Genomic DNA, 27,329 nt, shown 5'->3' with positions numbered 1-27,329 from the left:
GGCTGAAAGCGCCAACGCTGACACACAGGCTGAAACCTCCAACACTGACACGAAGGCTGAAAGCTCCAACACTGACGCACAGGCTGAAAGCGCCAACACTGACAAACAAGCTGAAACCTCCAACGCTGACACACAGGCTGAAACCCCCAACACTGACACACAGGCTGAAAGAGCCAAGCTGACACACAGGCTGAAACCTCCACCACTGACACACAGGCTGAAAGCGCCAACACTGGCACACAGGCTGAAAGTGCCAATGCTGACGCACAGGCTGAAACCTCCAACGCTGACGCACAGGCTGGAAGCACCAACGCTGACACAGGCTGAAAGCACCAACGCTGACACACAGGCTGAAACCTCCAAGGCTGACACACAGGCTGAAACATCCAATACTAATGCACAGGCTGAAAGCTCCAACACTGATGCACAGGCTGAAACCTCCAACACTGACGCACAGGCTGAAAGCGCCAACGCTGACACACAGGGTGACAGCTCCAACGCTGACACACAGGCTGAAAGCGCCACCGCCGACACACAGGCTGAAACCTCAATGCTGACACACAGGCTGAAAGCGCCAACACTGACACATAGGCTGAAAGCGCCAACACTGACACACAGGCTGAAAGCACCAACACTGACACAGAGGCTGAAACCTCCAACAATGACATACAGGCTGAAGCCTCCAACAATGACACACAGGCTGAAACCTCCAACACTGACACACAGGCTGAAACCTCAACACTGACACACTGGCTGAAAGCTCCAACACTGACACACAGGCTGAAAGTGCCAACGCTGACATACAGGCTGAAACCTCCAACGCTGACACACAGGCTGAAAGCGCCAACGCTGACACGCAGGCTGAAAGCTCCAACGCTGACACACAGGCTGAACGCGCCAACGCTGACACACAGGCTGAAACCTCCAACACTGACACACAGGCTGAAACCTCCAACGCTGACACACAGGCTGAAAGCGCCAACGCTGACACGCAGGCTGAAAGCTCCAACGCTGACACGCAGGCTGAAAGCTCCAACTCTGACACACAGGCTGAAAGCACCAACACTGACAAACAGGCTGAAAGCACCAACACTGACACACAGGCTGAAAGCACTAACACTGACACACAGTCTGAAAGTGCCAACGCTGACATACAGGCTGAAACCTCCAACGCTGACACGCAGGCTGAAAGCGCCAACGCTGACACGCAGGCTGAAAGCTCCAACGCTGACACACAGGCTGAACGCGCCAACGCTGACACACAGGCTGAAACCTCCAACACTGACACACAGGCTGAAACCTCCAACGCTGACACACAGGCTGAAAGCGCCAACGCTGACACGCAGGCTGAAAGCTCCAACGCTGACACGCAGGCTGAAAGCTCCAACGCTGACACACAGGCTGAAAGCACCAACACTGACAAACAGGCTGAAAGCACCAACACTGACAAACAGGCTGAAAGCACCAACGCTGACACACAGGCTGAAAGCGCCAACGCTGACACACAGGCTGAAACCTCCAACGCTGACACAGAGGCTGAAAGCGCAAATGCTAACACACAGGCTGAAACCTCCAACACTGACAAACAAGCTGAAACCTCCAACACTCACACAAAGACTGAAATCTCCAACACTGGCACACAGGCTGAAAGCGTCAACGCTGACACACGCTAAGAAAGTTTCCTGTGACTTTATTTTGAATAAACGGAAGAGCTCAAAGTAAAAATTATTTACAGGTTTGATAGATACAATTAAACACTATTTCAGCGTTTTGTAAATAAAGACTTTACGTACATATTTACAAAGTTAAAGTGACACGTTTCTGGAAGTAGAGCACAGTCTGAGAAAACTCAATATTTTAAACTTTAATCGTATATTTATTTATAGATTTATATATGTATATATATATATATTTATATTTTATTTGTACAAAACAAAATTCATCATCAATGGTTTAATGGTTTCAGGACATGGGCTTTGCTCCATGGGCGCAGAGTCTGTTCGGAAATAAATGTGCAGGCGGGTGTTGAAAGTGGCCAGCAGACGTTGCATGTTTGTTGCCACAGACAGGCAGTTCACCCCCTCCTTCCAGAGATACTGTGCGGGGGATAACAGCCTTGGTGACAGGCTCCCAGCAGGCCTCATATTCACTTCAAATGTTTCACAAATCTGACAGATGGTAGACGGGCAGAACTAGAGAGAGAGAGGAAGAGGGGGAGAGAGAGAGAGAGAGAGAGAGAGAAAGAAAGAAAGAAAGAAAGAGGGAGATATGGCGAGAGAAAGAGAGAGAGGCAGGGAGAGAGGAGTGAGAGAAAGGAGAGAGAGGAGAGGGGGAGAGAGAAAAAGAGAGAGGCAGGGAGAGAGGAGGGGGAGAAAGAGGAGAGAGAGAGAGAAAGAGCGAGAGAGGAGAGAGAGAAAGAGGGAGATAGGGCGAGAGGAAGAGAGAGAGGCAGGGAGAGAGGAGTGAGAGAAAGATGAGAGAGAGAGAGAAAGGGGAGAGAGAGGAGAGAGAGAGAGAAAGAGGAGAGAGAGGTGAGAGAGAGAGAGAGAGAGAGAGAGAAAGGAGAGGGTTTCTCTTTGACTATGTCCATCACTCGTACATCAATATTGAGCAAGTCGATCACTGATCTTTTCCATGGATCTCTTAAACATGGAGACTGGATAGGTTGGAACTGATGCCCACTCGCTGGGTGATCCAAGCAGAGTTTGGCTACTTATCCCACTGGCTGCTTGTGTTGCTTGTCAGAGTACATGAGCCCCAGGCAGTTAGTTCTCTTGTGCTTGTGTGGTTTGCGTTCGTCCTTGAGGCTGGGGGGAGACTCTGCTGTGTAACTCACTTGAGGCGAGGCTTGGCCTCCGCTGGAGCTCAGTTGTGCCAATATGGTTCTTTCTTATGGCTGCACACTTCTTGGCAGCGTTCTCTGCCCACCTTTAAGGAAAGCCTTGAAAAGCATCTGGGTGAGACTTGCTCGGGGAGATCAGAATGAAAGCTCCTGAACTTCTGGGAGCCACATGAAAGGTTGCCCCTTACAGAGGGCGGGTGGCGGTGTGCGGACCCCCTGCTCCCCTGCATCCCTCTAGCCTGGCGTACTCTGCACTTGCCCAGCCCTGCTCCCCCCACGCACACTGTGAATGCTGAGCAGCAGGTGGGTGTCCGCAAAGCTAGGACACGCTGCATCACTGTACCGTCCCTTCACACCCTGCTCCAGGGTCACCCCCTTTGCACAGTCTATGCTTCGGTGAGTTCACGGTGGCGCCTGGACAAGCTGGCCCTCAGAGCACCAGCGTGGGCATGTGGTGGGCCAGGGAGGCCGGGTGCGGCACAGGCAAGCTGGGCGAGTGGGACTGCAGCGAGCCGCTGGGGGGCCGGTGCCGGGCACTCTTCTGGTGGGCCCGCAGTCCGGCCAGCTGCGAGTAGGCGCTCTGGCACACCTGGCACTTGTAGGGCCGCTCGCCAGTGTGCAGGCGCACGTGGTTGCGCAGGGTGGACGACTGGCTGAAGCGCCGGTTGCAGAAGCGGCACACGAAGGGCTTGTCCAGGGTGTGGATGCGCATGTGCGAGCGCAGGTTGCTGCGCGAGTTGAAGCCGCGGTGGCAGATGACGCAGCGCATGCGCCCTGTGGCGGAACAGGCCGGATCCATTGGGTTGAAGTCATCTGTAGCAAGAAAAAAAAGAGTTCGCTCACATTAAGAGGCGTAATGACTAGGATTGCCACACAGCTGGAGGAAGTCACGTGCGCAAAACATGGACACACAATCTTAAAACAGCACATAGAAAACACACAACCACTCATAGGAGCTAGACAACTCAATGGATCAGATACAAACCGATTCAGATACAAAAAGTAAAATAAGGGAAACCCAAAAAACAGCACAACAGAAGATAGGAAACAGAAAAATCACCCCAATTAATGTAAAACTTAGCACGGAAACAAACTACACATTTTATATACGGATATAAAAAGAAATATAAAAGATTAAACAAATCTGAGGACACAGAAAAGTGAACCACGGTAGTAAAACCGAACAGGAAACATCAGAAACCAACCGAAGACAAGAATCGTAAAAGGAAATACGGGAAAAGTAAACAGAAGAAAGAGGACATGAGAGCAAATATGGGAAAGACAAGAAGGCAATATAAAAGGGAGCCAGAAGATGCTCACTACAGCCAGTCATCGCCAGTAGGCCTGACCTCAGCCCATTCACAGCACAGCCGGGACACCTCATTGAGACTGGTGCGGACCCCGTTCAGCAGTGTACTAAAGTTAGGGCTCTGGCTGTGGAGTCAGGTGTGTGGGAAGATGTTTGGAGGCTAAGTCTTAGACTGAAGACTCACAGGAAGCATAGGCCAGAGACTCATGGGGTGTGGATGGTACGGCTTAGACTGAAGACTCACATGAAGATGTATAGGCCCGGGACTCATGAGGTGTTGATGGTAAGGCTTAGACTGAAGACTCACGGGAAGATGCATAGCCTCGGCACTCAAGAGGTCTGCATGGTAAGTCTTAGACTGAAGACTCACAGGAAGCATAGGCCCGAGACTCATGGGGTGTGGATGGTACGTCTTAGACTGAAGACTCACATGAAGAGGCCCGGGACTCATGAGGTGTGGATGGTAAGGCTTGGACTGAAGACTCACAGGAAGATGTATAGGCGCGGGTCTCATGAGGTGTGGATGGTAAGGCTTAGACTGAAGACTCACGGGAAGATGTATAGGCCCGAGACCCATGGGGTGTGGATGGTACAGCTTAGACTGAAGACTCACGGGAAGATGCATAGGCTCGGCACTCATGAGGTGTGGATGGTAAGGCTTAGACTGAAGACTCACAGGAAGATGTATAGGCGCGGGTCTCATGAGGTGTGGATGGTAAGGCTTAGACTGAAGACTCACGGGAAGATGTATAGGCCCGAGACCCATGGGGTGTGGATGGTACAGCTTAGACTGAAGACTCACGGGAAGATGCATAGGCTCGGCACTCATGAGGTGTGGATGGTAAGGCTTAGACTGAAGACTCACGGGAAGATGCATAGGCTCGGCACTCATGAGGTGTGGATGGTAAGGCTTAGACTGAAGACTCACGGGAAGATGCATAGGCTCGGCACTCATGAGGTGTGGATGGTAAGGCTTAGACTGAAGACTCACGGGAAGATGCATAGGCTCGGCACTCATGAGGTGTGGATGGTAAGGCTTAGACTGAAGACTCACGGGAAGATGCATAGGCTCGGCACTCATGAGGTGTGGATGGTAAGGCTTAGACTGAAGACTCACGGGAAGATGCATAGCCTCGGCACTCAAGAGGTCTGCATGGTAAGTCTTAGACTGAAGACTCACAGGAAGCATAGGCCCGAGACTCATGGGGTGTGGATGGTACGTCTTAGACTGAAGACTCACATGAAGAGGCTCGGGACTCATGAGGTGTGGATGGTACAGCTTAGACTGAAGACTCACGGGAAGATGCATAGGCTCGGCACTCATGAGGTGTGGATGGTAAGGCTTAGACTGAAGACTCACGGGAAGATGCATAGGCTCGGCACTCATGAGGTGTGGATGGTAAGGCTTAGACTGAAGACTCACGGGAAGATGCATAGGCTCGGCACTCATGAGGTGTGGATGGTAAGGCTTAGACTGAAGACTCACGGGAAGATGCATAGACTCGGGACTCAAGAGGTCTGCATGGTAAGCCTTAGACTGAAGACTCACAGGAAGCATAGATTAATCATGTCCTATATGAAATAACCTACGCTGTCCATCCTGTTTTGTGGATCTTTAAGGTTTCCAGTCAGCCAGTGTCTTGCTGCCCCCCTCCTAAACCCTGGTAATGCACCCAGCCCTGCTACTACTGGTGTCGTGTAAGGCACCCTGCTACGGTTCCGGCCCATCCGCCAGGCTTGCTCATGTACTCTCCTTGCACGGGTATGGCCCATCCGCCAGGTTTGCTCATGTACTCTCCTTGCACGGATATGGCCAATCCGCCAGGTTTGCTCATGTACTCTCCTTGCACGGGTATGGCCAATCCGCCAGGTTTGCTCATGTACTCTCCTTGCACGGGTATGGGCCATCCGCCAGGCTTGCTCATGTACTCTCCCTGCATGGGTATGGCCCATCCGCCAGGCTTGCACATGTACTCTCCTTGCACAGTTCCGGCCCATCCGCCGGGCTTGCTCATGTACTCTCCTTGCACGGGTATGGCCCATCCGCCAGGCTTGCACATGTACTCTCCTTGCACAGTTCCGGCCCATCCGCCGGGCTTGCTCATGTGCTCTCCCTGCACGGGTATGGCCCATCCGCCGGGCTTGCTCATGTGCTCTGCCTGCACGGTTCTGGCCCATCCGCCAGGCTTGCTCATGTGCTCTCCCTGCACGGGTATGGCCCATCCGCCAGGTTTGCTCATGTACTCTCCTTGCATGGGTATGGCCCATCCGCCAGGCTTGCTCATGTACTCTCCCTGCATGGGTATGGCCCATCCGCCGGGCTTGCTCATGTACTCTCCTTGCACGGGTATGGCCCATCCGCCAGGCTTGCACATGTACTCCTTGCACAGTTCCGGCCCATCCGCCGGGCTTGCTCATGTGCTCTCCCTGCACGGGTATGGCCCATCCGCCGGGCTTGCTCATGTGCTCTGCCTGCACGGTTCTGGCCCATCCGCCAGGCTTGCTCATGTGCTCTCCCTGCACGGGTATGGCCCATCCGCCAGGCTTGCTCATGTACTCTCCCTGCAGGGGTATGGCCCATCTGCCGGGCTTGCTCATGTGCTCTGCCTGCACGGGTATGGCCCATCCACCAGGCTTGCTCATGTGCTCTCCCTGCACGGGTATGGCCCATCCGCTGGGCTTGCTCATGTGCTCTCGCCGGGCTTGCTCATGTGCTCTCCCTGCACGGGTATGGCCCATCCGCCGGGCTTGCTCATGTGCTCTCCTTGCACTGGTATGGGCCATCCGCTGGGCTTGATCATGTGCTCTCGCCGGGCTTGCTCATGTGCTCTCCCTGCACGGGTATGGGCCATCCGCCGGGCTTGCGCATGTGCTCTCCCTGCACGGGTATGGCCCATCCGCCGGGCTTGCTCATGTGCTCTCCCTGCACGGGTATGGCCCATCCGCCGGGCTTGCTCATGTGCTCTCGCCGGGCTTGCTCATGTGCTCTCCTTGCACGGGGTTGCTCATGTGCTCTCGCCGGGCTTGCTCATGTGCTCTCGCCGGGCTTGCTCATGTGCTCTCCTTGCACGGGTATGCCCCATCCGCCGGGCTTGCTCATGTGCTCTCGCTGGGCTTGCTCATGTGCTCTCTCCGGGCTTGCTTATGTGCTCTCCTTGCTACCCTAAGAGAATACAGTTGTGCCTGTGCACGTGTGGACACACTGTTTTGGGGTTTGTCAGTGGGCGCATTGCTGTTGGGGAGCCAGGCCTGTGCTGTGGGCAGGCTTCAGCAGACGCGCTGCATGTGATCCCTCACCCCCTAAGCAGACAGGGACCCCCTAAGCGCGCGAGCAGGGAATAGGGCTTGCAATTACCGTTCTTGGATTTCTTCTGTTCGTCCTCGAGGCCCGGGACGCCTGGAATGCCGAGGAAGGTGTTGTGCGAATTTCCATACCACACCAGCAGTTCCTGGTCAGGGGGGATCGTCTGCAAGTAGAGAGAAGAAAAGATGGAGGTTTTTCTGGCGCACTCAGCAAGGTGCAGCATCGGTGCACTCTACTGCAAAGTGAAAACCTACAAGTGTGCAGGCCTGTACAACATTGCAAGATTACCCCATGCAGAGCCCAGAACACCAGTTAGAACCTGGCCAGGTCAGGCTAGCCTCTGAGCCAGAACATAGGTAGTGATTGACATGAACCGGGACCATAAGCTAACACCGGTCCCTTTGCACAGCCCAGAAGACAAGGTAGCAGGTGGCCTAGTGTACATCCGGGCACAACAGTAGCTTCTGGCCTAATGCACAGCCCAGAACACGAGGTAATCCCCTGCCCATGACTCAAGGTAGCAAGTGGCCTAGTGTACATCCTGGGACAACAGTAGCTTCTTGCCTAATGCACAGCCCAGAACACAAGGTAGCAGGTGGCCTAGTGTACATCCTGGGACAACAGTAGCTTCTGGCCTAATGCACAGCCCAGAACACGAGGTAATCCCCTGCCCATGACTCAAGGTAGCGAGTGGCCTAGTGTACATCCTGGGACAACAGTAGCTTCTGGCCTAATGCACAGCCCAGAACACGAGGTAACCCCCGGCCCATGACAGAAGGTAGCAGGTGGCCTAGTGTACATCCTGGGACAACAGTAGCTTCTTGCCTAATGCACAGCCCAGAACACAAGGTAGCAGGTGGCCTAGTGTACATCCGGGGACAACAGTAGCTTCTGGCCTAATGCACAGCCCAGAACACGAGGTAATCCCCTGCCCATGACTCAAGGTAGCAAGTGGCCTAGTGTACATCCTGGGACAACAGTAGCTTCTTGCCTAATGCACAGCCCAGAACACAAGGTAGCAGGTGGCCTAGTGTACATCCTGGGACAACAGTAGCTTCTGGCCTAATGCACAGCCCAGAACACGAGGTAATCCCCTGCCCATGACTCAAGGTAGCGAGTGGCCTAGTGTACATCCTGGGACAACAGTAGCTTCTGGCCTAATGCACAGCCCAGAACACGAGGTAACCCCCGGCCCATGACAGAAGGTAGCAGGTGGCCTAGTGTACATCCTGGGACAACAGTAGCTTCTTGCCTAATGCACAGCCCAGAACACAAGGTAGCAGGTGGCCTAGTGTACATCCGGGGACAACAGTAGCTTCTGGCCTAATGCACAGCCCAGAACACGAGGTAATCCCCTGCCCATGACAGAAGGTAGCAGGTGGCCTAGTGTACATCCTGGGACAACAGTAGCTTCTTGCCTAATGCACAGCCCAGAACACAAGGTAGCAGGTGGCCTAGTGTACATCCTGGGACAACAGTAGCTTCTGGCCTAATGCACAGCCCAGAACACAAGGTAATCCCCTGCCCATGACTCAAGGTAGCAAGTGGCCTAGTGTACATCCTGGGACAACAGTAGCTTCTGGCCTAATGCACAGCCCAGAACACGAGGTAACCCCCGGCCCATGACAGAAGGTAGCAGGTGGCCTAGTGTACATCCTGGGACAACAGTAGCTTCTGGCCTAATGCACAGCCCAGAACACAAGGTAGCAGGTGGCCTAGTGTACATCCTGGGACAACAGTAGCTTCTGGCCTAATGCACAGTCCAGAACACGAGGTAATCCCCAGCCCAAGACTCAAGGTAGCAAGTGGCCTAGTGTACATCCTGGGACAACAGTAGCTTCTGGCCTAATGCACAGCCCAGAACACGAGGTAACCCCCGGCCCATGACAGAAGGTAGCAGGTGGCCTAGTGTACATCATGGGACAACAGTAGCTTCTGGCCTAATGCACAGCCTAGAATACAAGGTAGCAGGTGGCCTAGTGTACATCTGGGGACAACGGTAGCTTCTGGCCTAATGCACAGCCCAGAACACAAGGTAGCAGGTGGCCTAGTGTACATCCTGGGACAACAGTAGCTTCTGGCCTAATGCACAGTCCAGAACACGAGGTAATCCCCAGCCCAAGACTCAAGGTAGCAAGTGGCCTAGTGTACATCCTGGGACAACAGTAGCTTCTGGCCTAATGCACAGCCCAGAACACGAGGTAACCCCTGGCCCATGACAGAAGGTAGCAGGTGGCCTAGTGTACATCCTGGGACAACAGTAGCTTCTGGCCTAATGCACAGCCCAGAACACAAGGTAGCAGGTGGCCTAGTGTACATCCTGGGACAACAGTAGCTTCTGGCCTAATGCACAGTCCAGAACACGAGGTAATCCCCAGCCCAAGACTCAAGGTAGCAAGTGGCCTAGTGTACATCCTGGGACAACAGTAGCTTCTGGCCTAATGCACAGCCCAGAACACGAGGTAACCCCCGGCCCATGTCAGAAGGTAGCAGGTGGCCTAGTGTACATCCTGGGACAACAGTAGCTTCTGGCCTAGTGCACAGCCTAGAATACAAGGTAGCAGGTGGCCTAGTGTACATCCGGGGACAACGGTAGCTTCTGGCCTAATGCACAGCCCAGAACACAAGGTAACCCCCGGCCCATGACAGAAGGTAGCAGGTGGCCTAGTGTACATCCTGGGACAACAGTAGCTTCTGGCCTAATGCACAGCCCCGAACACAAGGTAGCAGGTGGCCTAGTGTACATCCAGGGACAACAGTATCTTCTGGCCTAATGCGAAGGCCCAGAACACGTGGTAATCCCCAGCCCATGACACAAGGTAGCAGGTGGCCTAGTATACATCCTGGGACAACAGTAGCTTCTGGCCTAATGCACAGCCCAGAACACAAGGTAACCCCTGGCCCATGACACAAGGTAGCAGGTGCCAGCCAAGTGGCTAGGGGCCATGAAGGGGAAGAACCCGCCATTGCAGGGATGTCAGGTCGGCGCGGTGGGGTTTGGCCTGGTACGGAGGTGATCGCTGGACGCCAGTTTTAACGGCAAGGTGGGGGGGCACAGCAGCACCAATATTTCCCCATAAAAGAGGGAGCTGGGGATGAGGATGGCACAGTTCTCTAGGGGATTGTCGCCTGACCCAAGCTGTGATCCCTGTCTTCGCTTCCTTTATCCTCCATTGTTCCTGCAGGAAGGGGTTGGCAGACCCTGCTTTGGTTATTTTATACGTGGGGTGCAACGGCTTGGCACATTTGGGGAGAAAGGTTTTAATTGAACACCTATTGTCCCTCTTTTCTTGGTTTGGACTTTTTTCCCCCAGAGCTTTGCTCTCCTGGTCTCAGATCATTCCAAGTTTGGATTGGTGGCGGCCGGGGCTGCCCGGAGCTTTGCTCACCTGGTATCAGATCATTCAAGGTTTGGATTGGTGGCGGCCAGGTCTGCCCGGAGCTTTGCTCGCCTGGTCTCAGATCATTCCAGGTTTGGATTGCTGGCAGCCGGGGCTGCCCAGAGCTTTGCTCGTCTGGTCTCAGATCATTCCAGGTTTGGATTGGTGGCGGCCGGGGCCGCCCGGAGCTTTGCTCGCCTGGTCTCAGATCATTCCAGGTTTGGATTGGTGGCGGCCGGGGCCGCCCGGAGCTTTGCTCGTCTGGTCTCAGATCATTCCAGGTTTGGATTGGTGGTGGCCAGGGCCGCCCGGAGCTTTGCTCGCCTGGTCTCAGATCATTCCAGGTTTGGATTGGTGGCAGCCAGGGCCGCCGGAGCTTTGCTCGCCTCGTCTCAGATCATTCCAGGTTTAGATTGGTGGCGGCCGGGGCCGCCTGGAGCTTTGCTCGCCTGGTCTCAGATCATTCCAGGTTTGGATTGGTGGTGGCCGGGGCCGCCCGGAGCTTTGCTCGCCTGGTCTCAGATTATTCCAGGTTTGGATTGGTGGCGGCCGGGGCCGCCCAGAGCTTTGCTCGTCTGGTCTCAGATCATTCCAGGTTTGGATTGGTGGCGGCCAGGGCCGCCCGGAGCTTTGCTCTCCTGGTCTCAGATCATTCCAAGTTTGGATTGGTGGCGGCCAGGGCCGCCCGGAGCTTTGCTCGCCTGGTCTCAGATCATTCCAGGTTTGGATTGGTGGCGGCCAGGTCCGCCCGGAGCTTTGCTCGCCTGGTCTCAGATCATTCCAGGTTTGGATTGGTGGCGGCCGGGGCCGCCCGGAGCATTGCTTGCCTGGTCTCAGATCATTCCAGGTTTGGATTGGTGGCGGCCAGGTCCGCCCGGAGCTTTGCTCGCCTGGTCTCAGATCATTCCAGGTTTTGATTGGTGGTGGCTGGGGCCGCCCGGAGCTTTGCTCGTCTGGTCTCAGATCATCCCAGGTTTGGACTGGTGGTGGCCAAGGCTGCCCGGAGCTTTGCTCGCATGGTCTCAGATCATTCCAGGTTTGGACTGGTGGCGGCCGGGGCCGCCCAGAGCTTTGCTCGTCTGGTCTCAGATAATTCCAGGTTTGGATTGGTGGCGGCCGGGGCCGCCCGGAGCTTTGCTCGTCTGGTCTCAGATCATTCCAGGTTTGGATTGGTGGCAGCCAGGGCCGCCCGGAGCTTTGCTCGCCTCGTCTCAGATCATTCCAGGTTTGGATTGGTGGTGGCTGGGGCCGTCCGGAGCTTTGCTCGTCTGGTCTCAGATCATCCCAGGTTTGGATTGGTGGCGGGCAGGGCCGCCTGGAGCTTTGCTCGCCTGGTCTCAGATCATTCCAGGTTTGGATTGGTGGCGGCCGGGGCCGCCCAGAGCTTTGCTCGTCTGGTCTCAGATCATTCCAGGTTTGGATTGGTGGCGGCCGGGGCCGCCCGGAGCGTTGCTCGTCTGGTCTCAGATCATTCCAGGTTTGGATTGGTGGTGGCCAGGGCCGCCCGGAGCTTTGCTTGCCTGGTCTCAGATTATTCCAGGTTTGGATTGGTGGCGGCCAGGGCCGCCCGAAGCTTTGCTCGCCTCGTCTCAGATCATTCCAGGTTTGAATTGGTGGTGGCCGGGGCCGCCCAGAGCTTTGCTTGCCTGGTCTCAGATCATTCCAGGTTTGGATTGGTGGCGGCCAGGGCTGCCCGGAGCTTTGCTCGTCTGGTCTCAGATCATCCCAGGTTTGGATTGGTGGGGGGCAGGGCCGCCCAGAGCTTTGCTCGTCTGGTCTCAGATCATCCTAGGTTTGGATTGGTGGCGGGCAGGGCCGCCCGGAGCTTTGCTCGCCTGGTCTCAGATCATTCCAGGTTTGGATTGGTGGCGGCCGGGGCGCCCGGAGCTTTGCTCGTCTGGTCTCAGATCATTCCAGGTTTGGATTGGTGGCAGCCAGGGCCGCCCGGAGCTTTGCTTGCCTGGTCTCAGATTATTCCAGGTTTGGATTGTTGGCGGCCGGGGCCGCCCAGAGCTTTGCTCGTCTGGTCTCAGATCATTCCAGGTTTGGATTGGTGGTGGCCAGGGCCGCCTGGAGCTTTGCTTGCCTGGTCTCAGATTATTCCAGGTTTCGATTGGTGGCGGCCAGGGCCACCGGAGCTTTGCTCGCCTGATCTCAGATCATTCCAGGTTTGGATTGGTGGCGGCCAGGGCCGCCCGGAGCTTTGCTCGCCTGGTCTCAGATCATTCCAGGTTTGGATTGGTGGCGGCCGGGGGCGCCCGGAGCTCAGATTATTCCAGGTTTGGATTGTTGGCGGCTGGGGCCGCCCGGAGCTTTGCTCGCCTGGTCTCAGATCATTCCAAGTTTGGATTGGTGGCGGCCAGGGCTGCCCGGAGCTTTGCTCGCCTGGTCTCAGGTCATTCGAGGTTTGGATTGGTGGCGGCCAGGTCCGCCCAGAGCTTTGCTCGCCTGGTCTCAGATTATTCCAGGTTTGGATTGGTGGCGGCCAGGGCTGCCCGGAGCTTTGCTCGTCTGGTCTCAGATCATTCCAGGTTTGGATTGGTGGCGGCCAGGGCCGCCCGGAGCTTTGCTCGCCTGGTCTCAGATCATTCCAGGTTTGGATTGGTGGCAGCCAGGGCCGCCCGGAGCATTGCTTGCCTGGTCTCAGATCATTCCAGGTTTGGATTGGTGGTGGCCGGGGCCGCCCGGAGCTTTGCTCGTCTGGTCTCAGATCATCCCAGGTTTGGATTGGTGGTGGCCAAGGCCGCCCGGAGCGTTGCTCGTCTGGTCTCAGATCATTCCAGGTTTGGATTGGTGGTGGCCAGGGCCGCCTGGAGCTTTGCTTGCCTCGTCTCAGATTATTCCAGGTTTGGATTGGTGGCGGCCAGGGCCGCCCGGAGCTTTGCTCGCCTGGTCTCAGATCATTCCAGGTTTGGATTGGTGGCGGCCAGGGCCGCCCGGAGCTTTGCTCGCCTCGTCTCAGATCATTCCAGGTTTGGATTGGTGGTGGCCGGGGCCGCCCAGCGCTTTGCTTGCCTGGTCTCAGATCATTCTAGGTTTGGATTGGTGGCGGCCAGGGCTGCCCAGAGCTTTGCTCGTCTGGTCTCAGATCATCCTAGGTTTGGATTGGTGGCGGGCAGGGCTGCCTGGAGCTTTGCTCGCCAGGTCTCAGATCATTCCAGGTTTGGATTGGTGGCGGCCGGGGCACCCGGAGCTTTGCTCGTCTGGTCTCAGATCATTCCAGGTTTGGATTGGTGGCAGCCAGGGCCGCCCGGAGCTTTGCTCGCCTGGTCTCAGATTATTCCAGGTTTGGATTGTTGGCGGCCGGGGCCGCCCAGAGCTTTGCTCGCCTGGTCTCAGATCATTCCAGGTTTGGATTGGTGGCGGCCGGGATCGAAACGCCCATTGAACAGTTCAGCGTGGAAACTAAACAACAAACTCGCCCGGCTGTCCGCATACCACGGGTGTCTGCGAACCGTGAAGAATGGCCTGTTGAGGGGCCCTGGGATGTGTCATCAAGGCGGGGTACATTTATCTCAATTCGGTACAGAACTATTTCTGCAGACCTTTTTGGCCATAATAAGAACATTGGTACAGGTGGGGAGTGTCACAGACCGGTGGGTCCGCGCCTCTGTGGCAGGTGAGGGAGCACCAAGAGGACACTGAGATCCCCTTCCGGGGGATTCTGGCGTGGTTCCACCCCCCCATGAACCGCCCCCTTGGGGGCGACAGCCATGGTGCGCCTGGATCCCTTATCAGTAGAAAGAAGTTGTATTACATTGTCGTTATTACACATTTTGTGTTGGAGTATGTTTTGGTGTGTAATAAAATGTGACCGGAATGGCATCCAAAAAGAATGTGTCTAGACTGGTCCCTCTTCCCCTGGGGACATCCCCCCCTGCAGAGCCCATCCAGGGACAAAGGATATCCTGACCAGCTTCTGGACTAATACACAGCCCAGAACATTTTGGACCAAAAACAGAAGGGACTTTGTGTTCGAGCAAACCCATCAGGTGTAAATGACCTCACAATATTTTCATACAGATGCAGCTTAATTATTTATTTGTGTATGTCTTTCCAGATAAGCTCACATCGAGGCACACATATTGCTGTGGTGTGTGTATGTTTGTGTGTGTCCAGGGAGGCATGCCGTTGTGGAAAAAGGATAGTGTTGCGGGTGCCCTTATGGTACAGAGTTCTGGCCTAGTGAGGCCATCAGCTTTTGCTGTGCCACCATTAGTTTTGGCTCACAGGTGTTGCTTAAGCGCCACCTAGCGAGGCTACATACGTTTGCCTGATGTTTGCAACTTTGAGCAGCACCGTTCATGTTGTCTCCTAAGTGGCACTTCAGCGCTATACAGAGGAAGCCAGGAATACGAGAGGTTGGTAGAATACACAGTACACGCTGCAAGGCACCAGGGCAGGAAAGGAAGACAGGACCAGGAAGTGGGTGAACCCGGAGGAGTTGTAAGGGGGCTTCACCCCCTACCAGTCCTGGCAGTGCCATGCAGGCTGCTGCCCAGGGAGGAGGCCTGCACAGCCGACGGATCACAGCCAACCCTCGTTATTACTATAGGGGCTATCATGGAACGGAAGCACCCCTCAGATCCTGGCGAGGTTTGAGTCTGAAGGGTGCTGCTACACCTCCATCTCCCCAACCCCTGCTTGAACCTAGTCATCTGTCTGATGAAAGCTCCCCTCAGGGTCCGGGGGCTTCCACCACCCACGCCCCCCCTGCAATGGAATACTCCGCAGGACGAGTCATCGCAATTTGCCCCTCAGAAACAGTACCTGTGCCAGGGCATCCCTCCCCCACTTCAGGAAGGGTGTGAAAACCCCACTCTAAAAGGCCTCCTCCCCCTCACCACCTCTTGCCTGTCTCCTTCACCCCTCGCCTGCCTAACTCTGCCATTCTCTCTCTGAATGCTCCCTTTTTTGTGCAGCCCCTCCATTGCATACAAGCTAGGCATGCGCTAAAACAAACCCATACATACACACCTTTGCTTGAAACGCGCATTTCACCTGTGGCCAAACGTTATGCTATTTTACTAGGATCCATACCATGGCCTCCAAGCGCTCTGGCGGATCCGAATATAATGTGGGTGGCTTAGCTGAGTGGGGAAAGCGGGCGAATTTTAGAAAGCTTTCCTGGTGTGCAGGGCAGGAAATTACAATTTTAGAAGGTTATCGAGTGGGGTGTGAAAGGCGATACCCTAGGAAATGGAGGCGAGGGGCTGGGAGGATAGCTGAGGGTCAACATGTTTGTCTTGGAAGCAAGACAACGCAGAGCAACACTGTCTTGAATCCTGGTCCTCTGCTTAGAGACTCCTCTCCGGTATTAAATGACTAGCGCTCCCACCGCGTCTGTAGCTGACACTTTGCCACGTCTGTAGCTGACACTTACGTGGGGGTCTGCTATAGCCTTGTGTGTATTTCATTGTGTTACAACTTCCTATTATTGAAAAAGGGGGAATGGGTGGGTTGGTCAGATGTCACCATCGCCAGTACACTCCAGACTGGTATAGCGACTGTGGGCCAAACTTTCAGCCCACCAACTGTATGGTGGCGTTGAGCCAACACTGAACATACAAACACACTTTCACCAATAAATATATAGATAATTAGATTCGTTCATTAAAAATGCTGATCCTTCACGAGAAGGTGGTATAATGTGTTGCCAATCGATGGAATCATTGGTGCTGGGAGGCAAAACGCTTTACCTGGGGGTAAATTCCGGACATGGAAGAAAGGCCAGTCGTGTGCCAGTGTGCCACATCTGTGAGGTGCTCGGTGCAGCCTGGCAGAGGTCCTTGTGGAATTGTGGGTTGGAAGGGATAGAATGATGGTTAACGCTGATGGGGGGAGGGGCACATTGAGTTTGGCAACTTTACGATTTTGGGACCGTTTTGGGAAGCCACCGATGAGGCCGTCATTGCTCCGGTCTTGGATGTTTTGGAAGAATATGGTATATGTATATTTGTTGTGTCAATGCATGCAGTGTTTAACCATGTAAAAGGTTTGTACAATCTCTTTATACTCATAATAAACGAGATCATGTATCATTACGCGCCCCGCGCTCCGCGACAATGGTCCATAGCTTTAAAGAGCTTAGAGGTCTGGACACTGCAGAATGACATGTCCTTGTATTATTTTGTTTCTAGGCACATAGTCATTGTTGCACTTTAGCTTTTTCTGCTGCATGGACATCTTGCGGCTCCACATGCCGGATGTGCTGCAGCTGCATTGTTGCCTTTCATTCTCTGGCACAAACACTCCTAAGCTGCAAAAGCAACCACGCCAAAGGGACCTGGACAATGCGACTGAGCTCCCACGCCAAAGGGATCTGGACAATGCGACTGAGCTCCCACGCCAAAGGTATATCGACAATGTGACTGAGCTCCCACGCCAAAGGTATATCGACAATGCGACTGAGCTCCCACACCAAAGGGACCTGGACAATGCGACTGAGCTCCCACGCCAAAGGGATCTGGACAATGCGACTGAGCTCCCACGCCAAAGGGACCTGGACAATGCGACTGAGCTCCCACGCCAAAGGGATCTGGACAATGCGACTGAGCTCCCACGCCAAAGGGACCTGGACAATGTGACTGAGCTCCCACGTCAAAGGTATATCGACAATGTGACTGAGCTCCCACGTCAAAGGGGCCTGGACAATGTGACTGAGCTCCCACGCCAAAGGTATATCGACAATGCAACTGAGCTCCCACGCCAAAGGGATCTGGACAATGCGACTGAGCTCCCACGCCAAAGGGACCTGGACAATGTGACTGAGCTCCCACGCCAAAGGGACCTGGACGATGCGACTGAGCGCCCACGCCAAAGGTATATCGACAATGCGACTGAGCTCCCACGCCAAAGAGATCTGGACAATGCGACTGAGCTCCCACGTCAAAGGGGCCTGGACAATGCGACTGAGCTCCCATGCCAAAGGGACCTGGACAATGCGACTGAGCTCCCACGCCAAAGGTATATCGACAATGCGACTGAGCTCCCACGCCAAAGGGACCTGGACGATGTGACTGAGCTCCCATGCCAAAGGTATATCGACAATGCAACTGAGCTCCCACGACAATGTGACTGAGCTCCCACACCAAAGGAATATCGACAATGCGACTGAGCTCCCATGCCAAAGGGATCTGGACAATGCGACTGAGCTTCCACGTCAAAGGTGCCTCAACAATGTGACTGAGCTCCCACGCCAAAGGGACCTGGACGATGTGACTGAGCTCCCATGCCAAAGTGATATCGACAATGCGACTGAGCTCCCACGCCAAAGGTATCTGGGCAATGCGACTGAGCTCCCATGCCAAAGGGACCTGGACAATGCACGCCAAAGGGACCTGGATGATGCGACTGAGCTCCCACGCCAAAGGGATCTGGCAATGCGACTGAGCTCCCACGCCAAAGGGACTTGGATGATGTGACTGAGCTCCCACGCCAAAGGGACGTGGATGATGCGACTGAGCTCCCACGTCAAAGGGACCTGGACGATGCGACTGAGCTCCCACGCCAAAGGGACCTGGACGATGTGACTGAGCTCCCACGTCAAAGGGACCTGGACGATGCGACTGAGCTCCCACGCCAAAGGGACCTGGACGATGCGACTGAGCTCCCACGTCAAAGGGACCTGGAGGATGCGACTGAACTCCCACGTCAAAGGGACCTGGACGATGGGACTGAACTCCAGGTCCCTGTTCTCCCTACCATATATTGAGAGGAGATCTGCTTCTGATGGGTACCGAGCCATGTATGACCTGGGCCCAGGTTATCAAAGCTTTGCACTTGTGCAAAAAAAGCAGAACAAATGAATTTAGCAGCAATTAAGGCCGCTTTCACCGGGAAAAATGGAAGCATGCTGTTTTATTTTATGTAGTAGAGAGATTTCTTTTTATGTTATAAATCAAAAATATGTATTTATTGCATTTCTTGTGCGCCCAAAGCCGTGGGTGCAGCGACGTAGCTGGGAAACAGGATCCAAGTCTGTCCCAGTGCAAAGCTTTTGACATCATGTGTTTGCTCCATTGTGTTTGTTCAAAGCATTTGCTCAGTTGTTGGCATTGGTGCAAATGTTAGATATTCTGACCCCAGGTGACAGTCCTGGATCACTGGAGCCCAATCTCTTAGATCTAACTGTGAGTGCCTACAGTACCCTGGGGGTAATAGACCCCCCTTCCCCGCTTCGGTTCCTGTACCACATCTGCACCGCAAACCTGAGCAGGATTTTTCCTGCCACAGAGCCACCTTGTTTGTGGGCGCTCTCCTCCGCATCCCAGCTCATGAAAAGCCCAATTGCCTAGTTACCAAGGCCAGCTCTCCCGTGAATAGAGGCCGCGTTACATGTTTCAATAAACAATCCGCCAGAGGGGGAAAAGCCTCTGAATACAGAAGGTGTTCTCTTGTGGCCTGCTTTCAGGATGGGCTCTTGGGGACAATGGGCAGAGGGCAGGGCTTGAACTGCTGCCAAAGCAGAGGTCCAGGGGTGCTGGCTCCAGGGGCTGAGCAGCGCGGGGCCTGCAAGAGATACCGCACTGGGGGCCTGGGCGGTGCAGAGACCATGCAGTCTCAAGTGGTGGCGGCTAGTACCACAGCACCTAATTTCAGGGGCATACAAAGGCAAAGGACCCGTACATTGCGGGGATGCCCGGTTGGGTGGACCGGGCGGGAAAATTGTCTGGTGGATGCCAGTAGACACTGGTTCCCCCAGCGGGTCCTGGTGGGAGCTGGTCGGCTTTGCGGACTCGGGCCGGCATGGGAGGTGGGGCGGCGTGAATATTCCTCATAAAAGGATGGCGAGGAGGGCACGCTTCTCTGCATCGCCCTCCTGGGGTATTCTCGCCGCCGTGCTCCTGCCGCCTGGCCCGAGACATCGCCACCGCTGGACTTATGGTTTGCTGCGTAATAAAATGTGGCCGGAATGGCCTCCAAAGGAATGCGTCTAGACTGGTCCCTCTTCCCCTGGGGACACCCCCCCTGCAGAGCCCCTGTCACATACAGGGGAGGAAGGGAAGCGCAGAGAGAGTGGCTCAGGTGGCTGAAAAGGGCCTGGTAGGGAAACACATACTGTATTAGCAGCGCTGCGGAAAGGGACAGAAGTCCTATGGGGCTAAGGGCTGCCTGAAACATAAAAGCACCTTTTACAATGCGTGGCGGAATTTCCTTCATTAGAGGCGGTGGAAAGAAGCCATCACATCCTTGGAAAAACCTTTCAACCGCAAACTTAAAAGTGGAAAGCAGCCAGGATCATCACTGGGTCTAAGAAGGGGCCCAAGAGGTCCAATATGGGGGGAAATCAGATTGTGGTCCTTCAGTGCTATCCTGATATAGCGCTGGTAGCCAGATTGATTGCAGCTGCTAAGAGAGAAAGCAGGAAGGGGCCACAAGGCTGGAAGTGGGTGTGTTCGATGGCATCAGTGCACGGGCACAGAGCAGACTGGCAACGGCTGCCACGGACACATCTCACACTTCACGGCAGTCCATTCCCCCTGAAGTTGGAGCGATTCCAATGTTAGGCGGCATTTCTCCTGCAATCTGCAGGACTTGGCTTCATAGATCAGGGGACATGTTGGCTTTGCACCGCTCGGAGTAATGTCAGAAAGGAGAGGCTTAGGCACAGGTTCCTTTGGAAACCCTTTTGGTAACTGTTATTAAACAAATGTCAAGCGCAGATCACTCAGACCCTCTGAACAATTCCTATAAAACAGTGGGGCCGGGTGGTGTTTATCCCTGCCCTTCCATCCCACATCCTGAAACTCACGTCCAACCAATAATATGACATGGGTTGTGCTCCCCCAGGAACCCAGGCCCACCCTCTTCCATTGCCCTGTGCCTGAGGGCCCAGTCCAGTGCCCCTAACAGTCGTTATGCCCAACCCTCAACCAGACCCAGGGGCCCAAATGATTGCCACATCTGCTTTCTGCTTTATCTTGGCCCACATTGTCCCAGGTGCCCGCAGAATTGCAGCGACAGGTGGGGCTTGAAGATAACTCAGGTCAACACCTTTGTCTTGGAAGCAACACAACACAGAGCCACACAGGTTCGGATCCTGGTCCCGCGCTTGGAAAGTGGTTTCTGGTATTAAGCACGTAATAACAGATTAATTCATGTTGGTGTCCCCACACGTGTTCTGCAGTAGGTGTAGTTGGCTCATAAAGATCTTGAGGGTCCACGAGCTTCACAAGTATTCAGGGGTACTCGTGAAAGCGCCTCGATGATATATTGGGGTGGCAGTGGTGAAGTTCCACGGTTGTCCTCTGGTGGGTCCGACATTTTCCAATAAGATTCCAAGGGCTCTGTGAAGTGTTCTTACAGATATCATTGGTAGGATTCAGTGGTCGTAGTGAGCAGGAACGGTCAGGAGCGGCGTTCCACTACTTTTATTTCTTTACTATTAACAGTTGCAATACTTTTTTGCAACCCTTTTCACCATTCCGGAACTGTTGTTTGTGAACTTAAATCACACTTCTCTGCTTTACCACCCACTAGCAGTTACAACTGAACTGAAATCTGTTTCAACTCGATTGGCTGTCAGCCAGCATGGTTGCAACCAATGAACAATGAGTTGCATGTGTGCCCCTTCCTGCCTACTCTGCCCCCCACCGGGGGTACAGTTCCGCTACTTTTTTGGTACACTTCTACCACTGGTGTGATTGTGAAAGTAATCAGGTACACATGAGCTGCCCCTCAGCTATTGTGCATTTCCTCTGATTTGCCCACATACCTCCCGAAGGGCAGTGCGTTGCCCCACACATCTCCATGAGGGCTGTGGGCTTCCCCATATAGATTTTGAAGGCCTGCAGATTGCCCCATAGGTTCTTTAGGGGGCGTGGTGCCCCCAAACGAATATACCACCTATATGCTAGGGCAATCGTTTTGCCTGTTTCTGCACAAATCTCCCTGGGCTGTGAGTGTCTGCACAGATCTCCCAGAGCTGTGAGTTTCGGCACACATCACTCAAGGCTATGAGTTTCTGCACATATCTTGCTGGGCTGTGAGTTTCTGCACAGATCTGCCAGAGCTGTGAGTTTCCGCACACATCACTCAAGGCTATGAGTTTCTGCACATATCTTGCTGGGCTGTGAGTTTCTGCACAGATCTCCCAGAGCTGTGAGTTTCCGCACACATCACTCAAGGCTATGAGTTTCTGCACATATCTTCCTGGGCTGTGAGTTTCTGCACAGATCTCCCAGAGCTGTGAGTTCCCACCGCCTTTGGCCCCGGATTAGCAAGAGGCTGTGTAGTGAAAGGGACAAGGCGTTAAGAAGCGGAGACAGGTAGGCAGGGAGCAGCCCCACAATGCGCCCACCCCCCCCCTCATTTTTTTTCACATTGCGACATTTGGTGCAGCCGCAGTGAAGGAGGCGGCACAGGATAATTGTTAGTCTGGGGGCACAACACAAGGGAAGAATTTCGAAGGCGGGTGGGGGACACCAGCGAATTGGAGTTAGGAACAGGTGGATTACACAGGAGAGAAAGCAGGGTTCGCAAATGGAAACACTTGCCGGAAGGAGGCAGAGCCCCCGGGTGAGGGGTGGCGACAGTCAGTAGTTAACATCCCCGTGTGGCCAAAGGCTTCGCCTCAGGCACTTAATAATGTCTAAAGGTGTGGTTCAGGCGACTGGGAGCAGACATTATCATTCGTACCCCTCACGGAGGCAGAGTGAGCTGGCAGCAAGCGCCTTTTTTACCACTCCTCCTGCCCCTTCTTTAAGGGCCTGATTCATGGAAAGGTCTGCATTTCTCCTGCAATTGTTGCGCGCCGAGAACGAGACTGCGTGAAGAATAAAAATGCGCACTCTGCGGATTCATGGAATTGTCTGCTCAAAGTAACCATATACGCAAGTCGTCTGGAACGTCCCCAACACGCCTCTGCCACAAGCAAAAACAGCCCGAACAGCTGCTACCTTTGCGTGCACCCCCGGGTGTGAATACACACACTCTTCAAACAGTGCATGGGGACCCTGCATGCAGGCCTGCATATCGGGGACCCTGCAAAGTCCACCGTAACTGGGTCTCTCCACGTTGCCCTATAGATCTCCGAGACATCTGCACGTTGCCCTATAAACCTTCTGGTGGTGTCTGAGAGTTCCCTTTAGACGTCCTGGGTGTCTGCGCGTTGCCCTTTAGGCCTCCTGGGCGTCTGGGCGTTGCACTCTAGACTTTCTGGGGGTTGCTGAGAGTCGCCCTTTAGACCGCCTGGGGTTCTGGGCGTTGCCGTTTGGTCCTCCGGGGACTGGCTGCGAGCTGCCCCACAGACCACCTGGACCTGTGCCTCTCTGGACCCGAGGCGCCTCCCTTTATCGCACCAGCACTTTGCTGCGCGTGTCTGGGGATCACTGCAGAACATATGCGCGGATAGCGGTCCTTATCCCAGCAGGGGGTGTGTCACACTTCCCCAAATGGCTTCTTAGATGTGTGATTTGTTGGACTGCGCGAGCTGCTAAAATGTCGTGCACACAATGCCGGCGATGATGACTCTTCTGGTAAATGTCGGGCCCACAGGTATCCATTTAAGCGCACACGCATAATGCGGCCCTTCGCAGAGCCCCCATATAATTACGGTAAGTGTGTGTCTAAACACGGCGACCGAGGCGCGAAGCAATCTGCGCACCGGGCGCAAGGAAATCACTTCCCTTTCAGGGCCCGGGGAGCAAACCTCGGGCTGTAATTCCGCTCCAGCCCCCCGCAGCTTCCCCGGGGGCGGGCGGGGGGGGGGGCGCAGATGCTGGGTAGAGCGAGCAGAGGAAAGAAACGTCCATCCTGGGAATGCGCCCTGGCCTCCCGGCCTGCGCTAGCCAGGGGGGTGCAGCATTGCTTCATGTCTGGGGGTGCAGCGGGGGCTTGCCATTGTCTCAGACTGTTTGGGATGTGCAACTGCCAGTCACGTAATAAACACCTACAGAATCAGAGCCAGAAGCCAATGATGCTCGTGTTTAAAGACGCGAGTGTGGGATGTGCATGTAGTGGGATTTGCAAATCACACCTCTCGTGAAAACAATACGCCAGTGGGAGCTGCAGCTTTAACCCCCATGTATGTTGATAGCACGCGGAGCAGCCGCGGGTGGTGCCAACAGTGGGCGTGTCTGCTTGCAGGGCCAGGATGGTAAAGGGCAGGATGAGGTGTGGGAGGGGGGCGGCGTGCACCTGGATTGGCCAGGATGGTAAAACGCATAGAAAGACACAATAAAGGGCCACAGTGTCTACATGAATGGTGGGGGACGGGGAGGAGGGGTGATTAAAGTGCACGGAAAGTCGGGATGGATGTTGCAGAGTGCGTCTGGATGGGAGGGGGGGCTCATGGAAAGACGGGATGGAGGTTGCAGAGTGCGTCTGGATGAGAGGGGGGCTCATGGAAAGACGGGATGGAGGTTGCAGAGTGCACCTGGATGGGAGGGGGGCTCATGGAAAGACGGGATGGAGGTTGCACCGTGCACCTGGATGGGAGGAGGGCATGGAAAGTCGGGATGGAGGTTGCAGTCTGAACCTGGATGGGAGGGGGGCATGGAAAGTCGGGATGGAGGTTGCACCGTGCACCTGGATGAGAGGGGGGGGGCATGGAAAGACGGGATGGAAGTTGCAAAGTGCACCTGGATGGGTGGGGGGGCATGGAAAGTCGGGATGGAGGTTGCAGTGTGCACCTGGATGAGAGGGGGGGCATGGAAAGTCGGGATGGAGGTTGCAGAGTGCACCTGGATGGGAGGGGGGCATGGAAAGTCGGGATGGAGGTTGCACCGTGCACCTGGATGAGAGGGGGGGGCATGGAAAGACGGGATGGAAGTTGCAAAGTGCACCTGGATGGGTGGGGGGGCATGGAAAGTCGGGATGGAGGTTGCAGTGTGCACCTGGATGAGAGGGGGGGCATGGAAAGTCGGGATGGAGGTTGCAGAGTGCACCTGGATGAGAGGGGGGGCATGGAAAGTCGGGATGGAGGTTGCACCGTGCACCTGGATGGGGGGGGGTGGGTGCAGAGTGCATCTAGTCTGCCCACTTCCTTCTGAGAGTCACACACTGGGTCTACGAGCAAAAGGGGCAGTTCCCGCTAGAGCCAAGCGTCCCCGAAAGGAGGCTCGGCCCGGAGTAGAGGCCCCCACCTGGAGATGTCCCTTGGGAAACCACGTGTCTCCTTCTGCTCTGCCGCGGAGCTCGGGGTGAACAGATATGCAAGATTAAAAAAGGCAAGATTAAAAAAGCGGGATGGCGCACAACATAGAAGAAGGACTAGCCCTCTCACTGACCCCCTCCCCCAATTCCAAGGGATTGCCATAAAAATGGTGCGGTTCTGACTGTGGACAGCGGCGCGCACATAAGAAGCCTGACATATTTTAAGAAATACTGATTTAATAATGTCATGGTATGTGTATCCAATGAACTTGATTGTTATTGGCATTTAGGCCCCGATTCACAGAATTATGTGCGTGTAAAACGGGGATTTGCGCGCCTGTGCGGGCAGAAAGGCGCGCAAATCCCCGTTTTACACGCAAATCATTGCATGAATCAGAAAAGCTGATCAATCATTGATGTATTTCTTTTGTACTTGTTGGTAGCGCCCAGACCCGGAGGTCTCACGGCGCTAGGAAGGCAGTACACGGTGACTTACGCTATGGTAAGAACAGTAAGGTTACTTTTCAGCATAACTAGATATCATAACGCTGTTGGTCTGCGTGACACGGCGCCTGGCTATTTACGCGTTCCTCGGCCTGACTTGGTGACCCATATGGCTTCTGGGATTCTAAGCCATCCTCAGATGACAACCTTCTGAAAACCCAATAACGCTTAGTTTATGATTGTTTCCCATTAACAAGAAAGAGCGGGACTGCCCCCCCCCCTCTCTCCCGACGGGACCTGGGGACAGAGTGTCTGACTCTGCTCACCCCCCCCCCCCCCAACGCCCCCGCAGCTCCTGGAGACTGCGGGGTCTCGGGGCCTCGCCTCCCCTTCTTACTCGGCAGTTGTTGTGGGGCTGTGAACACCTGCCGGCCATTCTCTCCAGCTCCTTCCTACACGCAGTTAAGGAGCCCCCCCCCCCTCCAAACCCAGCCCTCTGGGCGCAGGGCGCAGGTCCAGGTCCAGGTGTGTGCCACCCCTGCCGTGGGAGGGTGTGCTGCCCTCTCTCCAGCCTCACGGGCCACAGGTCAGAGTGCCTCTCGCTCAGCGCCTGTACTCCACAGCGGGGGTCCATTACCATATATATAAGGGCCAACCTCTGCCCTCCTAAGCTGCTTATTACTGCGGACTCTGCTCGTGACAGGCGGAGCCTGCGTTTAGAAAGATCCCCGGGCCCCAGGTTTGCCAATGTCGCCTGAACACATCACCCCGCAAACCTCCTGTGACATGGCACCAGATGTCTTCCGCGGGTCTCCAGGGCGCTTGGGCTGCGGGCTACATGATATGATATGTTATTTATAACGCGCGTAATACCCAGAGGTTTCTACGCGCGGACCCGGGGATCGAACCTGTGGTGCTCTGTGTCATCTTGCTTCTGAGGCGAGCGCGTTGCCCCTGAGCTATCCTCCCGCGACATGATGGCTCTGCTTTCAGGGAAGCCATAGACAGGATTGTGGGAAAGAGCCGTTTGGGTGTCAGAAGTTGTTTCCTCACATAGGGAGCACAGCAGGAGTTTCTTCTACTCGGCCAGTGTGCCTCCAACTAGAGCCCAGAATGATCCAGGACAAAGTCAATAACAGAACCCCCCCACACCTCCTAGAACTGATGTGTCCCGGATGCTCTCATGGTTTACATCTACCCATGGAGGTTGACTGGCGGCCATCATGCAATATACCACAGCGACCCGCTGATCATGTGTACATCCTCAAGCAGCCCGCAGGAAAACACCATACAGGCTGCCGGAGCAGGCGCAGACTCGCCCTTACAGGTGCAGAGCCCCCCCCCCCTGCATTCTGGAGCAGGCCATACAGGAATGCTCAGGTCCTTCTGAGAGTCACACATACATAGATATGCCCTGCCAAGCGCTATGCATTGAGACGGTCAGATGCCATCATAAAATGTGGGCCAGGTATCCACCGGGCTCCATCAAAGAGTCACATACTGCACTTCACAGCAGGGCCCCTCCCCAAGTCTGGCATGTGCATCCTCGAGCACTGTTTGCCATGGAGCAGTCTCAAAGACACACGCATGCACGCATGGTTACTGCCCACGCGATAAGACAGGAGGCCTGCCACCTTTGGCTCAGACGTTTTGGACTACAACTCCCATCAGCCCCAGCCAGCGTAGTCAAAGGGGATCATAATCCAAATCCCCTGGAGAGCCACAGGTTGCAGACCCGTGATGTAAGAGAACATGGAAGCCTCTTGACCACTGAAGCATCACCCATATAGACTCAATCAATTTCCTCCCATGATACAACATACTCCAAAGAGCACACTTACTCAGTCTTCGCCCATTATAGAATGGAGGACATTAAAGAGACATCCATACAGACTCACTTAATGAAACATTGCCACTTATAGAATAGATCCCACCAAAAAAAACTATGTTAGA

At 54.7% G+C, this 27,329-nt stretch overlaps 1 protein-coding gene across 1 annotated transcript in view; it reads right to left on the bottom strand.

Moving 5' to 3' along the window:
* Positions 1 to 1,673: 1,673 nt before the first annotated feature.
* Positions 1,674 to 27,329, bottom strand: part of PRDM12 (PR/SET domain 12) — a 45,995-nt gene continuing 20,339 nt past the window's right edge. The window contains exons 4-5 of the mRNA XM_069609268.1: positions 7,507 to 7,618; positions 1,674 to 3,655 (exon numbers count right to left, since the gene is read on the bottom strand). Coding sequence (XP_069465369.1) covers positions 3,273 to 3,655; positions 7,507 to 7,618 — 495 coding nt within the window. The 3' untranslated portion in view covers positions 1,674 to 3,272. The remainder of the gene's footprint in view (positions 3,656 to 7,506; positions 7,619 to 27,329) is intronic.

This window comes from Ambystoma mexicanum, chromosome 8 (genome assembly GCF_040938575.1).
Source record: "Ambystoma mexicanum isolate Mex_15411 chromosome 8, UKY_AmexF1_1, whole genome shotgun sequence".
NCBI lineage: Eukaryota > Metazoa > Chordata > Amphibia > Caudata > Ambystomatidae > Ambystoma > Ambystoma mexicanum.
The sequence above is the reverse complement of the archived record's forward strand: the minus strand, read 5'-3'. Positions and strand labels throughout refer to the sequence as shown.